The sequence below is a fragment of the Brienomyrus brachyistius genome, chromosome 12, assembly GCF_023856365.1.
Source record: "Brienomyrus brachyistius isolate T26 chromosome 12, BBRACH_0.4, whole genome shotgun sequence".
Classification (NCBI taxonomy): Eukaryota; Metazoa; Chordata; class Actinopteri; order Osteoglossiformes; family Mormyridae; genus Brienomyrus; species Brienomyrus brachyistius.
The window spans coordinates 14,843,565-14,859,814 of record NC_064544.1 but is presented as its reverse complement, the minus strand read 5'-3'; the positions used below and the strand labels follow the sequence as shown (position 1 = coordinate 14,859,814).

At 42.3% G+C, this 16,250-nt stretch overlaps 1 protein-coding gene and 1 pseudogene across 1 annotated transcript; both read left to right on the top strand.

Moving 5' to 3' along the window:
• Positions 1 to 8,070: 8,070 nt before the first annotated feature.
• LOC125705223 (microphthalmia-associated transcription factor-like) lies at positions 8,071 to 8,860 on the top strand (annotated as a pseudogene).
• Positions 8,861 to 11,640: 2,780 nt separating this feature from the next.
• Positions 11,641 to 13,527, top strand: LOC125705337 (malate dehydrogenase, mitochondrial-like). Its single transcript, XM_048971849.1, has one exon. The coding sequence runs from the start codon at positions 12,194 to 12,196 to the stop codon at positions 13,238 to 13,240; it is 1,047 nt and encodes a 348-aa protein (XP_048827806.1). The 5' UTR covers positions 11,641 to 12,193; the 3' UTR covers positions 13,241 to 13,527.
• The last annotated feature ends 2,723 nt before the right edge of the window (positions 13,528 to 16,250 follow it).

Here is a 16,250-nt window from a genome sequence, read left to right as displayed (position 1 = left end):
TACTATAATGTTATTCATTTCTCACCAGTGTGTATAAAATTATCTCATTTGAGCTTCCTTCCTCTGGCCTCAGGTTCACTGGAATCCCTAACAGGATAAGCCTTTGTCAAAAATGGATGGATGGATGGATGCTCTAAAATTGGATTGTAAACGGCATTGTTTGGGAAATTTTACAGTGCCTTATTTTTGTAATAAGGCCATACATTTGACTCTGTTCTTACTAAGGTTTATTTTTAAAACTCTATAGCCATTTTTGTGGAGAAGAAAACAACACATACTGCAAATCGAAACTAAAAGGGAGAAACGGCCACTGAAAATGAAAAGCAGAAATGAAACTTCGCTCTACGTGGTGACTAGCACAGTTTCAAACGGCTCACAGTGCACTTAAAACATCTGAAAGCAAAAGAAATTGGATTTCAGCCCGGTCAAACTGTGTTTTTTTTACACAGTCCATATTCACCAATTATTCACAAATTAATGCTGAATCAATAATCTTGTTTCATCTTACTGTGAATAAACTATATATATATATATATTTGTGCAGCACTTTTAACGGGTTCTGCAAGTTTGACTTTTAGCCTTGGAGATTAACTTGCCGGTGAAGATTTGCACAGATAATGTGTAAAAATACAGGCTCTCCAACCTATTGAATTTTCCAGCACACTAATTTGCCTGCAGGCAGTTGCTGTATCTGATAAACTGTCATTCACCAGAGCCTTTTACCTGAGGTGCAGGATATGACCTTGTCCCAGACACGCTGCTATGGGTGGTCCAGTCGCTTTATAAACAGTTTTGGCATTGGCTCTGAAACTGTGGCCTAAACAGTTCGATCAATAAAGTTTAAGGTGCATTTGTGGGAAAATATTTTGTTATGAGAAATTTGGAAATTCTTTGGCTGCACAACATTTTTATTCGGGCATCAGACACTGAAACATTTGCCTCAACGCGAACAAGGTAGCTTTGCTTTTCACTCACCACATACCTTATAAACACCTGAAGCACAGACAGTTGTGCCCTTGATGACTGAACAGCGGGCTGCTGAGAAGCAGTTACATTAGCTGAAGCCCCGCCCTTCTCTCCCCGCTTTCGAGCTTCAGCTGCCGACTATTTGGCTCCTCCCTCCCGATGGCATGGCTACCACGGCGATGACGTCATAGCAAAGCTGCGGTTGCTCCGACCTGCACGGGCGAAATACAAAAGCCTCCTCTGGTTACAAAAGCAAGGCCTTGCTAAACACCTATTCGTTTAAAATTCATGTCCCTTCTCTCCTGACATTCTCAATAAAAGTGAAAAATGACACTTAAAACACACATACATAAATAGTACATACGTGTATATTTGTACGTAACATATGCAAAAAAATTAGTAAAGTTATTTTAACTAAATGAACACTCTAGATGCAGACATAACGCAGAGTATATTATGCTGAATGCCAATTAACATAATGTGTCAGCTATAAAAGTGATCTGACAGTGAACACTTTGAAATGTGAGTTTTCAAAGCAATGTAAGGACACAGCTCTAAAAAAGCCAAAGAATTAGTGGTAAAACTAGTTGCATTAGTCCCAAAAAAGCGGAAACCTATTTGTCATGGAATTGTCTCAAAGATCATGACAGAGCATGCTGTAGACAGACAAAATTAAATGGAAAAAGAGGAACAGGGGTTATAAACTTCAACGAGAGACCGACTCAGGATAGTTGCTAAATACCACCTCCAAAATTTCCAAAGAACTGATTCAGCAACCTATTCTCAACAAGTTTTGCATCCTTTGAGCTACAAATGGCAGAAATTTGTGAAAGGGCCCATCAGAGGCTAATTTTATCCAAGATCAATGCTGAAAAACGCATTACAGGGTCTATGGATACTACAACTAAGATCTTAACCAAAAACTCTAATTGTCAATTGTTATATATAGCTGGGGGATCTGTACAGCTGTGGACACCCTTCATTAGGACCACTCTGTGTGGTCATATGCTTGCCAAGGAATTTGAGGCCATTTTGCTGGACCCTGTCATGCCTTTCCCACATGATTACCCCATATTCCATGATGACACTGCCCCCATACACACTCCATGAAATTCAGCAGCCGGGTGAATGTGGCATGGTCCATCCTGAGCACTGTACAGGTATGGACAGAAATGACACAGCTCTCCCACGACTGCTAATACCAACCAACAAGTGGCACAGCAGTTTCACTTAGCCGTGCTGAGTAACATCCTCCAATGTCTGAATCAGTATATAAATGTAAGTCCTTGCAGTCTGGAGTCATGGAGATCAACACTGAATCATCTTCTGGATCTTGTCAGGGTCTGTTGCAATGGTGTTAGTGTTAACTACATGTCCCAGGAACTTGACTAGTTGCTTAACTCACTCAGGTCTAGAGGTAGGGAACACACATTCACTGACTGGGGCATGGTCACACATTTCATTCAATATCATAAACTTAATTCATGGCAAATAAATTATTTCTTATATATATATATATATATATATATATATATATATATATATATATATATATATATATTTGTTTTGGCATTACACTTATCTTTATTTTAATGTACTTTGTAAATATGTCACATTTATGTGAAGTTTGTAATTTGACATCAAAGTATAGACATTGCAAAATGCAATTTGGAACACTTGCAGAAACATTATAAAAGTACATAGTAAGCCATGGTGGCAGTTTGTTTCGATCCCAGATATCTGATCATGAAAGTCTTGGCTACATGAAGATGACTGAATGGTGTAGTTGCAACATTGGATAAATAAATAAGAAAAACCAAACTCATGTCACTATTTCTGGCTCCTTTCACTGAATATATAGCAACTTTCATGTGTATGAATGAACCATTCACACCTGGCCACACCCGCCCCCCTTTTATGGCGCTGATGGGGATGTATCTGGGTCGCGTTTCACCGCTGCGTCGTTCATCTAATTACCATGCGAATGGGATTTGAATATGCAGTAATGCGGCTATTTATAATATGAATAGCGATCTTCAGGTGACATGCCCCCCATGCAGATAAAACAAAGTAAGGTGACATGGTTTAATTTTTTGCCGATTAACCTAATTTTAAAAACTTTAATACTTCTGACAACTGATGTTTTGAAAAGAAGACAGATTACGGATTTAGTCGGCATTTTCACGTTTCTACAATTATATTTCAGCGAGTTATGAACTGAATTACACAAGAAAGATACGCCGCATCGCTGACGATGCCGTTCGACCCCAAAGGGTCAAAGAGATACCGCATAGCTCAGCTGCAGTTCTGTTGATCGGACGGTGAAGGCCTCCTGTGGATTATCCCGTGCAGCATCAAAGTCAGTGCTTCACAGTAAATACCAAAGAGCAGCCTGGCACTCAAAAGTAGCAGGGGTGTTGCACAGTCTAAACGGCATCACAGGGAACTGCCACAGACCCTGTCCCAATGCCATCTCCTTTTTGGCCCCACTGAAGTAAATGCTACCATATAATAATCAGTATACAGATTAAGGGAGTTGGCAATGATCTCAAGGGAATTGTCAATTTGAGGCAGTGGCTAAGGGTCAGTCTTGGTTATAGCAATCATGCGGCAGTAGTCAACAAAAAAACCACCAGCTGGCTTCCTGCTTCCTCGCTAGAGCAGCCAGCACCACCCATGTGCTGTTCATTATCTCGACAACACCTGCTGCTTTCATCTACCCGATTTTCTCCTCCTGCTGCTGATATAGCGCTATACAAGGCTGGAGTTTTGTGCAGTCCTCATCCTGCACAGCAAAAACGTCCAGGTCTGACTCCAAGAGCTCTGCTAACCTGTCCTGTTCCAGATCGCTGAGCCTCGCGCAGCTAAAGCTAAGACAGCTTCTCTTGTCATGCCACCTTGTACATTCTCCACTAAGTGGCTGCCATCCAGTGCATAGGAGTCCAACCCCCCACCGATGCATCTGCAGCCGTCCTGGACTTTCTCATTACAAGGAAGCTGAGAGACAGGGGGAGGTTTAGTGTTCAGTGCTTTTAACACTCTATCAGATCAAGGGAGACACAGCATGTACAGCAAACATGCCCCACAAAGTATCTCAAAAGTTCAGAGTTCTTGAGCTTCCTTTCATACCTTAGCTGTTATCTTCTGTGGGGTCTGGGCACCCCCCCCCCTTCCAAGCCATTAATCTTTTCCACCACATCCTGCAGCGTTCCTCCCTAGCAGTATTTCATTCACAACCCCAAGTTTCTCATAACAAAATACGATTCAGGCTTCGCTTTCCTGTCTGTTTCTGGTCTTTGCATACTTTTTTGACACACAAACTCTTATCTTGAGAAGTAGCAGTCTGACCTCTAACTAAGATTCAAATACAATGCCCTCTATTCATGCTGAGTCTCATAAATCCATAAAATCCATTTTCTTTACTTAAAAAAAAGACACTAGCACAGCCCCCAAAGCTTACCAGTGTCCTGCTTTTACACTGAACGTGCTACTCTTCTGAGTCCCTGCTGAAACAACAGGAACTCTTCCCCAAGTCAATTAATAGCCCCATAGAGGAGAGGAATTGTTTTCCCATATTGTATCGGTTCTAGATTTGGACCAGCTAGGAATCGTGATCATGGATGATGCCCCCACTGTAAGGTAAATGTGCCGCGTCCCCATAAAGAAGGTTTCAAGGGACAGAATATCCTGGACAGCCTGGGAATATTTGGGGAAGGCTAGCCAAGCCTGTCCTGAACCCCTAAATCATTTCCATTCAGGCAGCAAAAAACCTCTGATATTATCCAGAGAATCTCTAAAAATGTTTTTTTTTTTTTTTTTTAATTTAAAAAACCTGGTGTTTGACATGAGTATGAGTACTGGACTCAGGGCTGAACTGGCCTTCTGGCATATCGGGCATTTTCCCAGTAAGCCAGGAAAATAATCGTGGGATTCCCCCCATCTGCAAAATTTATCACTAAAATGATCATGGGGAACCCCCCTTAGTTCTGCGTAAAACATCGCAGGGACCCCGTCTCAGTTAGCAAAATTGATCATGGGGAAATTCCACCCTGCTCAGCCATGGGGAACCCCAAAGTTCAGGGCCAATTTTTAGTCCCGTCCAGCCCTAGTTGAGCTAGTGAACAAAAATGCAAATACAAAACCTGAACTTATAGCTGATTATCGAAAATTGAGATGATTCCACAACAAACATGCAGCATTGAGACGCTCATGAATATACACAAGTAATGGAAATAGTAACAAGCTCTCGAGTCGTAAAAAATATTTGCAATCGCTAGTGGGTATATTTAACATGCGAAATTGGTTTATTTGCGCCATCTTGTGGATAAATAAATCAATGTTAAATCTTTTGAACAGATGAACGCAGTGGTCATGCACGACACGTTAATTTCAAGATAATTGATTCTTGAAATTAACTCATAAATGGTTTTATTACTAAAAAGTAATTACTAGAAGCTACATTTCTCTTTTGTGCAATCAAAAAAATTGCTTTTGTAATGTATTCCAGTTTTATTTCTAAAAATCATACTCTGTTCTGTTACACTCAGAAGATTTTATGACACAAGAAATCATTAAATAAGCGTTATTGGGATGCTTGAGAATGCTAGAATGTTATGAAATGTTGGAAAACTTAAACTTGTACATTGTCCGAGATTATATGTAAATGCCTAATTACTTGTTTTTACACCTTTGGAGTGATTTTCTTGGTGGTTAAAGTAGGTATTCGCGTTACCATTCCTGATCAAAATATTACTTTCACACATGCATGTATGGAAGTTGGGCGGATGTGTTTGCGACTGGTTTATTTTATGGTTCGTCAAAAATGACAGCGTTATTTTTATTGTCATTACCATACTATTATCGCTTTTACCCTGTATCATATTAATTTCTATAACAGCCCAGGGGTGGAAACAGAGTAACCTTTGGACTTCAAGTGTTGAACTGAATTGCTGAGATCAACAAACACTGAAATTCCACACCTCTTAGTACATATCAATCTATGTACGTTGACATATGCTGAGAATCAACATCTAATTTTATTTTAATTTATGTGATCATAAAATTAATCGATGTAGAAAAAGAAATAAGCAAAAAACATTTGAAGCACTTTTGGTCAGATGTTAACACACGATTTCACCTACTCCTGTGCAGGGGCACCATAAGGGGGGGCGAAGATACGAGGAAAAATCTGGAACATAACTGGATTGGTCTGGGTTGGGGGCCCAGTATGATATGCCTTCATGGGGTACAAAATGTCCAGCAGTGACCCTGTTCCAGTGTCAGAACACTACACTGTGTGCAGAATTATTAGGCAGGTGTGTATTTTACTTGTATCTGCTCTTCAGATCAATATTTCCAATCCAAACGAATCTCCAATTAAGACTGAACTGACAAAAAGAGAGCATTCTAAGTATTTTATTAGAACTTTCTGGTTGGAGTGAAACGAGAAACTGTGGATACCTTCCTGTGCAAAATTAAAAAGCAAACTTATTACTATTAAAATGAATCACAAAGGAATCTTACACAAAGTGGGGAAAAAATAAATAAATAATGAAGTGCCTGTCAGAGGCATGCAGAATAATCCAAACTGCCGCACTTTTAAAACTTGACTGTATAGACTGAATAACTAATATTTGATGATGAAGAGAGAAAAATCCGCATAGCTTCGGGTTGTCTGATTAATCTGCTAAGTGTTAGTCTTTTAGTTTGGTTTGTGACAGAGTAATGTAACACATCACTCTGCCTAGGTTTTGTTGAAAATCATCATCAGGAATATTTGCTCAATAACTCTGCACACAGTTTACTTCAGGGGCTCATTAATTATCAGTGCAATGGTGAATATGGGGACCAGTTAGCATGGAGGCCAAGGACCTGGACTTGTAACATGCAATTCAGACAGGAGGTGGCAGAGCTGTAGTATCAGCTATTAAGCGTACTCAATGTTAATAGCATACTTTAGCAAGTCCTGTTGACAGTTTTAACCAGTCATATACCACAATTTTTAATAGATAATTTACACAAGATTTTACTGAGCAATTTTCTTTTTCTTCTGTAAAGAAACTGTGTAACTCTTGCGCTGGGACAGACAGTGAGCATGACAAAGAGATGCGAGGAAGAAACAACTACTTTGTGAACAGAAAGAGAAATAAAAGAAGTGGTGAGAAACCAAAACAAACAACTGCGCAGGGAACACATGTACCAAAGGGATCGTCACAATCAGGAGCAGCGCTGAACACTAAACCCAATGTGCAGGAGACCAGGAGTTTATTTAGGAACTGAGAGCAAACAAATCAGAGTAGAAGTGCGCCATCACCGTCTTTGGCAGATTGAACGCAAGAAGTACATCCTCTGCTGATCTTTCTTGGTAAGGGCACTGATGTTCAGAGATGCTATTTAAGAGATGAAGGTGTCCAGGAAGCAGAAACACTCCACAATTCTGAGTCATGCAGAGTGATGAGGGTCGACGGTGCTGAGCTTCTCCTGTAGATTATTACAATCTCCACTGTCTTCAGAGCATCGAGCACCAGATTCTGCTGGATAACAGAGTCTCACTTCTTTAGGCAGACTCATCCCCTTCAGAGATCAGTCCAATGAGGGTGGTATCATCTGCCAACTTCAAGAGTTTGACAGAGTGGTGACTAGAGGTGCAGCTGTTCCATGGATACAGAGATTAGTAGTACGAAAAGCACATAGACTTTAGGGGAGCCAATGCTGTTGGGTTAGGGTTAGAGATTTCCCAGCTTTACATGTTGCTTCCTGTTAGAAAATAAGTCTGTAATCCACCTGTAGGTGGATTCAGGAACATTGAGCTGGAAGAGCTTGCTCTGGAGCAGAGCTGGGATGATGACGTTGAACACAGAGCTAAAAACCACAAGCAGCGCTCTGGCATACGTTCCAACAGAGGTGTTGAAGGATGAAGTGTAGCGCTATGTTTATTGCATCGCTCATAGACCTATTGGCTCTGTAGGAAAACTGCAAAGGGTCCAGGAGTGGGCTTGAGGAGGGACATCACAAGGAAGCTCAAAAGACTTCATCGCTACAGAAGTGAGGGTGATGGATCTGAAATCAATATGTCTGGTGATCGCTGGTTTCTTGGGATTAGGAATGATTGTGGAGGATTTGAAGCAGGTTGGCATGTGGCATGTCTCCAGTGAGGTATAAATACTGGGGATAGTTTGTCAGTGCAGTGTTTCAAAGTGGACTAAGAGGCAGAGTCTGGCCCAGCTTGCTTTTAAGGGTTCTGTCTCTTGATCAGTCTGTTAACATCCCCTGAATAGAGCAGTTGTGGATTGGGGGAAGGGGCTGGCTATTGTTGACATTTGTTACATGACCTGGGGTTGGATAAATGTGATGTTGCCATCGGTCTGGATATATACAGTAGTAATATAGTAATGCTCATTTATTCATGTGTTTGCAACTGGGTTAAACATAGCAACACTTGTGCCAGTATAATTTACTTTAGTGTATGTGTGTGTGATTCAGGAGCTGGAAATGCAGGCTCGCGCTCATGGATTGGCTGTGGTTGCCCCCACTGCCCTCTGTTCCCCTGAACTTGCAAATCGGGCCATCAAGCAGGAACCGGTCCGGGGAGACTGCAGTCAGGATCTGTACCATCAGCAGCAGCACGCGGCTTCCAAGCCGCCAGGACCCACCACTCTCAATCACAGCGACGGCACCATCAGCTTTAGCAATGGGCCCCCTTCCCAGAGAGAGCCTAGTGTGTACAGCATCGCAACCAAGGGGGTCCTCGAAGCTGGACAGCATGCTGATGGACGACACGGTGTCTCCTGTGGGTGTGGAAGACCCGCTGCTGTCCTGCGTTTCACCAGGGGCCTCCAAAGACAACAGCCACAAGAACAGCATGATCATGGAGGAGAATGAGCAGGGCTGGTAGCGGGCCGCGCGCCAGCCAGCTCCCCAGGCCGGCGCCCCAGGCCGGTCATACACTTCATTTTTTCTTTAATCTGCCTTTGTGTACGATTATGTTTTATGTTGTATGCTATGTTTTAACCTGGTGCTGCTGTTTCTTGGCTAGGGCTCGCTTACAAAAGGGACTTTGTCTCAGTGTGACACTCTGGTTAAATAAAAGAAAAATGAAATAAACTGACTGCTTGGGATATTTCTCCTAAAGCAACCCAAAGGCGTAGGTTTGGTTTCAACTTTGGTAAGGGCCAAATCAACCTCGAAACTCCAGTCCCCCTATAACACACACAGTACTCCCAGAGTATTTACAGGGACATGTCCTTACTGTCCGTACCCAAAGCTACACCCTTGAATCAGTCTGATAGCTACCAGGTCTGCTTGCCTGGTTGAATTGATGAGGCACTGCATAAAAACTCCACAAACACCACGGATGGCCAAGTACTTAAGATGACTAAACATCTTCCTCCGTGTCTGTGTCCCTCCTGTGCCTGACTGTGATGGAGAATGTAGGTAAGATGGACCAGAAATGTGAAGTCGCACCACACTCTTGGTAACATGCTGCCCCTGGGTGATAAAGGACATAAACACGTTGTATTTTAACATGTTTGTAAGTTTGTACGGCTGCTGTGCTGACCAGGTCTGTCTTATAAAAGAGACTTTGAAGGATTTTATTGTTTCTGCTTTTCTTGTGTTTCAAACTGCCTTTCCAAAATGATGGGTGTGGGGTGTAGCGACATTCCATACTGGTGGGCCATTGACATTATGCAAACACCTACAGGTGTGGGACACCTATGTCATCAATATTGTGTAGACCACTGACTTTGAAAAAAAAAGTGTGTCACTCTAAAGTTGTAACACTTTAGTAATCAAACTACATAAAATTTCAGAACATGTCATTCACCTATGTGTAGCCAACCCCTGTGTCTATACGCTTCAGAGCTCAAAAGTCATGGCTAGAAATGTTTATAATGTGATTTTTTTATTTCTGAAAAGGCTAACTTTTATGGCGCAGGCAGGAAAAAGGTGACGATCCACTACCGCTCCAAGACAAAAATGGTGTTTATTAAAGAAAAACTGAAAACCCTGGAGTAAAATACTAAATAAAATGACCACGAAGGATCCAAAACAACCTGGGAGAAACTAATTAACAAAACTAAGGAACTAGGCTAAACAGAGAACAGGACTAGAAAACCAAGCACGCAGTTCACATCTAACACTGACCACGGACGGACAAGCGGACGAACGAATGAACGTGTACGCAGGCGCACCTATACTGTCATGCATTGATGCAGCGAAGCACGAGCGGAGGCAAGTCAGGGAATACGGGGTTTAATGGTGCATAAAGCGAGCCAAAACGTAGACAGACAATACAATGACCTGAATGGGGAAACAAACAGAATACATTGGTCTGACGACGGTAACCGGAAACAGCTGGTGAACACGGGGACTCCACACTGGGTCAGCGAGGGGGCGTGACACACAGGAGGAGCAGACGATCGGGGCAGGACACATACATACATACACACACCCACGGACTCCACCGTCAACTATATTTAAGTGATTGGCTAATGAATAATGAAGAATTTGTTGTGCTACTAAATTAAATGCATTTACAGTAAATCACTGTGGGTCGAGTGGTAGCTCTGAGGCTAGAAAGCTGCGCTAGCAATCGGAAGGTTGCTGATTTGAATCCTGTGAATGCCAGCAATGGTCTAACTCTAGGGGGCCCTGAACCTACAATTGCTTTATATTGGGAATGCTGTTAAATATTCATAAAAAATTTTAGTACATTCACTGCGATATTCTTTTTTCGAGAGGCAAACAAACTTAAACAAATCAAAAACAGTAAGTCTGGTAAAAAAAAAAAACTGATATTGCATGCTAGGATACTGTTTACGGTCACGATATTTTATTCTCTAAATCTAACACGTGCAATTACATTTATAACTATTCATACATTTAACAAAATAAACATTTTTAAAGATTTATAAAATAGAATTACTGTTGAGTGTGTAAGCCGCCATGTTGAAATGACGTCACAGGGGCAACTCGGACAAGAAAACTCTTCGTTGACCTGTCTTGGCCACCTTACCGGACTGATGGGAATGAGCAGGATGTGACTGTGGCAAAATTTACTGACCTGTAATGTACTACAAGTAAATAAACTCTCACGAACTATTTTTCTTGGCCCGTGTTGTTTTTTGGTTTGTGAAGCAGAAAGGTTAATTGTAATTTTTTCTTTGACAGAGGTTCCGATTTGTTTTGCGATGTAATTTTTTTAAAAGTGAAGCTTCAGAATTAAACATGATCTCCTTAGCTTCAAGTCGGCGACTTTACGGAGGGGATCTTATAATATAACAAGATCTTATAACAGCAAACAGGCTACGTTAGCAGCAGCATCCTAAGAAGTTAGATAACACGTTTATCGAGCAGATGAACAGAAGAAAGCAGAAGAATCTGCTGTAGCCTTTGTCGGCGCTCATATTATCTGTTGGATATTTTTTACAGTGGAAAGTAATGGTGATGAGTTTGATCACGGAAGAAATACATGTGATAGTTTTGCATGACAGAGTCCGCGGCCCAGTACTGTTAAACAGTCAGTGGCTCGCTACCTGCGCTACAGCCCCACAGGCCGGCTGTCATCAGTGATATGAAGCCAGGACGGCGCCAAACCACCGCGTTTTCCCGACACCATCTGGTAAGTTACACTTTTAATTTTTATTCATCTGCGAACATGATTAGTCTAAATGTGCACAAATGTAGCCTAAACGATCTTCCAACAGGAATCATAATTAAAACAAGCCTGTATGTTAACACCAAGTCATCCGATAAATTAAAGAGTTCAATTCTAGCGTCAGGTACTAGTAACGGCACACGGGCTCGGACTGGGAAGAAAATTCGGCACAACATACGTGGGGCAATATCAGGTTATTTATAATATGAGCTAAGCGACGGATATTAATTCGGCCCTTTATAATTAATTATTTAATTCCTTGTTATTAAAACTGCATGGTAAATTAGTGCTCACTAGTGTTCACTGTAGCATTCGTGGCTACCCTATGGAAATAGCCTATATGTTTAGAAAAGCCACGTACACAAAATCCATTTCTTTCACTCCCGAAATTTATTTAGTCTACAAAGTGACGTTCTTCCATTCCGTTCCAGTCCGTTTCCAAGGAGATGTTGAATCCCTGGTTAGCGTTTTACGTAGTTGCTTACGTGTATAAGTTCTAGAACGTAAGCTGGGTATAAATCTCGTTGTTGCTAAGGGAAAGTCTCATTTCGTTTTCAGTTCACCAGCGTAATGTTCTCCCGCGTAATGTTCTCCCGCGTCCTCAGATCAGCTGTGAGCATTGCTCACAGCTTCTGCAGCTCTTCCCAGAGCAACACAAAGGTGGCAGTTTTGGGTGCATCCGGGGGCATCGGCCAGCCCCTGTCACTGCTCCTGAAAAAGAGTCCCCTGGTCAGCCAGCTCTCACTTTACGATGTTGTCCACACCCTCGGAGTGGCTGCAGACCTCAGCCATATCGAGACCAGGGCCCAGGTCACTGGCTATGTCGGCCCAGAGCAACTCCCAGAAGCTCTGAAGGGGAGTGAGGTTGTCCTCATTCCCGCTGGAGTGCCCAGGAAGCCCGGGATGACACGAGATGATTTATTTGACATCAACGCCTCCATCGTGGCCACCCTGGCTGACGCCTGTGCCCGCAACTGCCCTGACGCAATGTTAGCCGTGATCACCAACCCAGTAAACTCCACTGTTCCGATTGTTTCAGACATCCTGAAGAAGCATGGAGTTTACAACTCGAAGCGGGTGTTTGGTGTGACGACTTTGGACATCGTCAGGGCTAACAGCTTCGTGGCAGAACTCACAGGACTGGATCCAGCACAAGTCAATGTTCCCGTAGTTGGTGGCCATGCGGGCAAGACTATTATTCCCCTGCTTTCTCAGTGCACTCCCAAAGTGGAGTTCACTGAGGATACGCTTGCAGCCTTGACGCACCGTATCCAGGAGGCAGGCACCGAGGTCGTGAAGGCTAAGGCTGGGGCAGGCTCTGCCACCCTCTCCATGGCGTATGCAGGGGCTAGGTTCGCCTTGTCCCTGCTGGATGCCATGAATGGCAAAGAGGGCGTGAAAGAATGTGCATTCGTCAGGTCAGAGGAAGGCGAATGCACGTATTTCTCCACCCCTCTCCTCCTCGGCACCAACGGAGTGAAGAGGAACCTGGGCCTTGGAAAGCTCTCCGCATTTGAGGAAAAACTTGTGGCGGAAGCATCAAAAGAACTAAAGGCCTCCATCAGGAAGGGGGAGGATTTTGTGAGACAAAGGGCAACTGAAGGAGAACCACAGTAAAAATGCAATGGCAAATGATATTGGATGAACTGACAGGACCCACAGAGTAATTGAAAAGTAGTGTATTTTATTGTTGTTGCTTTGAAATGTTCACAGTAAAATTATTATAAAAGTCCATTATTATTTCCGAGCTATGACCCTCCACGAAATACTCTTGGATAAGTTTATCCGTCATGGAAGAGCATATGAAAACACTATATTAGATACAAGAAAATCCACTGCATTTATACACTTTGGTGTCATGTTTTACATAATGACTGATTAATAAACAATGTAAGAAACTGAAATTGGTTAATGGCTTTTTTTTAATTGTCTTCTTTCCTTTAGTGTTTATGATGAAGTTCCAGTGGCTGGAGTTTTAAAACTTTTACAAAATGGCACCCTGAGTAGTTCTGTATTCTACCTTTGTTACTGTATTTCATTCAACATATGACACATGCTTTGAGTTTCACTATATTTAGGTGGTATTCTTAGTAATAATTTACAGTGCAGCACAGAAATCCATCTTAAAGAAAAAGACAAAAATATACCTTCCTCTTGAAGACTCCTTTAAAACTGAACATTTCTGCCGCACTAGCGACAGTATGGTAGGACAGGCTCAAGATTTATTCCACAAAATGGGCCAAACATAATCTGGTATAAGACAAAGGGAAAGGGCAAAGTTTAAGCTATATATTATGGCAGCTTGCTGTGTAAAGTTGAAAAAGTAGTACCCATCTTACTATGCACTCTGGTAAACTGCGTAATTCGAACAACAATCCCTACGGTAAATTTTCTTGCCTCCTAATGTTAGTCTAATATTACTAATGTGTGTATGTCCATACATGGCTACAGCTTTACATTAGTCTGATTTATTACCAAGACTACCGAGGTGATGGCGGTAAATGCACAGCGGAGGTTCCGCTAGACTTTTTTCTAGCTGGACAAAATGCCCGATGCTATTTTACAATATTGGACGTTTGGAAAATCTACCGACATTGTTTAGGCTAAATATGTTAATTAAGCAGTTGCTATTATAATAGACAATAATAGCTGCGTGTCATGACTACATTACAACTTCGAACGTGTAATAATTTTTGATATACAAACGCGATGTTGTGCATTATTCCCTACATAAACACAAGACAGTGAACAATGATTTTTCTGTAGTCCATTCTATTGTGTACTTTATTGACAGTGAATCTATCTAATGGCTTAGTATCTCCTTACAAGGGCGTCAGAGAACCATGTATACCATAACAAATTCAGGGGGCCCAGCACTTTGTAGGGGTCCCAAAATCCCCCCTCTCAGCAAAATCAAGTGAACGATTGAGAGTGCCAATCCAAGCAGGGGGCCCAAGATGACGCTTTCTCTGTAGGCCGAGATGTCTAGCCACTCACCTGTCTCTTTGTATTTATAAACTGTTGATAATTATTATCGAAATCAAATCAGGGGTATTGATAGGGCTTGAGCCCCCCTAAAATGTTCTTTGCCCCCTCCCCCCAACTAATTGTGCACTAATTAGTTTAAATATTGTGTTCTAATTCATTTTCATTTTGAAGTCACTTCCATCATACCCGCTATTAAAGGCTTAGATCCCCTTTTCGTGAATCTCTAGTGACGATCATCATAGCAGCTGTATTATTGTAGAGTAAGTATTGTTTATTGAAGACATTTGTTCAAGATTCATTTATTTGTCACATGCATAGTCATACAGGTACAAGTTGCAGTGAAATACAGATATGGTTACTCAGACTGTGAAGCAAAATAACATCCATCCATCCATTCTCCAAACCGCTTATCCTATTGGGTCGCTGGGGGTCCAGAGCCTATCCCGGAAGCAATGGGCACGAGGCAGGGAACAACCTAGGATGGGGGGCCAGCCCATCGCAGGGCACACTCACACACCATTCACTCACACATGCACACCTATGGGCAATTTAGCAACTCCAATTAGCCTCAGCATATTTTTGGACTGTGGGGGGAAACCGGAGGAAACCCCACGACGACATGGGGAGAACATGCAAACTCCGCACACATGTGACCCAGGCAGAGACTCGAACCCGGGTCCCAGAGGTGTGAGGCAACAGTGCTAACCACTGCACCACCATGCCGCCCCCAGCAAAATAACAGTTAAACAAAAAATAAATTTGATTAAAGTTTGAAAAGTGTGGAGAGGTGGCTAGATGGCTCCTAAAAGTTAAGTAAGATTGTATATACTATATATACAGACGTGATACTTAAGGCATTAACTCAGTATAGTTAGTTAATTCAAAATCTTATTACTTGTATTAGAATGTCAGTCCTGTCAGTCTGGCTTCGCACCCCCTTGTGGAATTGGAGTGCTGATGTTCAGGGACTCCCCATGCCTGCGTTCCCACTTGCCTCTCCCTCCTACTTATTCTATAGCCATATCTACCTCTGCTTTGGCTAATGCTTTTTATGCCCCCCCCACTACATCCCTGCCCATCCCTCCTGGGGTGTGCTCCCAGCAGACCCCCAAAAAATCTAAATATCCTGCCTCCCTTGCCGCCTGCTTCACTCCTGCTACCTGTGACGTCTCTCCTGCCTGTGAGGTCTCTCCTGCATGTGACGTCTCTCCTACCTGTGACGTCTCTGCTGCCTGCCCTGCTGTCATACCACCATTCATCCTGCAGTCGGAAGCAGCACCAACTCAGCCTGGTCTCTGAATTTACACAGGAATCTCAAAATCTGGATTCTATAAATTAGGATTTTGTCATCTTGTTCATTTCATTTCCTCAGCCGCCCCCTGGAAGATGGGTCCCCCTTTGAGTCTGGTTTTTCCTAAGGTGTCTTCCTACTAGGGAGTTTTTCCTACTGAATTTCATAATGTTGCATTTTGCTTTAACATACCTTCTTCCTGGAACTCATAACAAAATCAGTTAAAACTTCATTTATTTCACTTTCTGGTTGGAAATCTTGTAAGGTACCATTGTGAATATATTGGATTGTTTTTTGTCATACACTTCATTTTTTCTTTAATCTGCCTTTGTGTACGATTATGTTTTA

Coding starts and splice junctions, on each gene's coding strand:
- LOC125705337 (XM_048971849.1), top strand. CDS start 12,194: ATGTTCTCCCGCGTAATGTTCTCCCGCGTCCTCAGATCAGCTGTGAGC.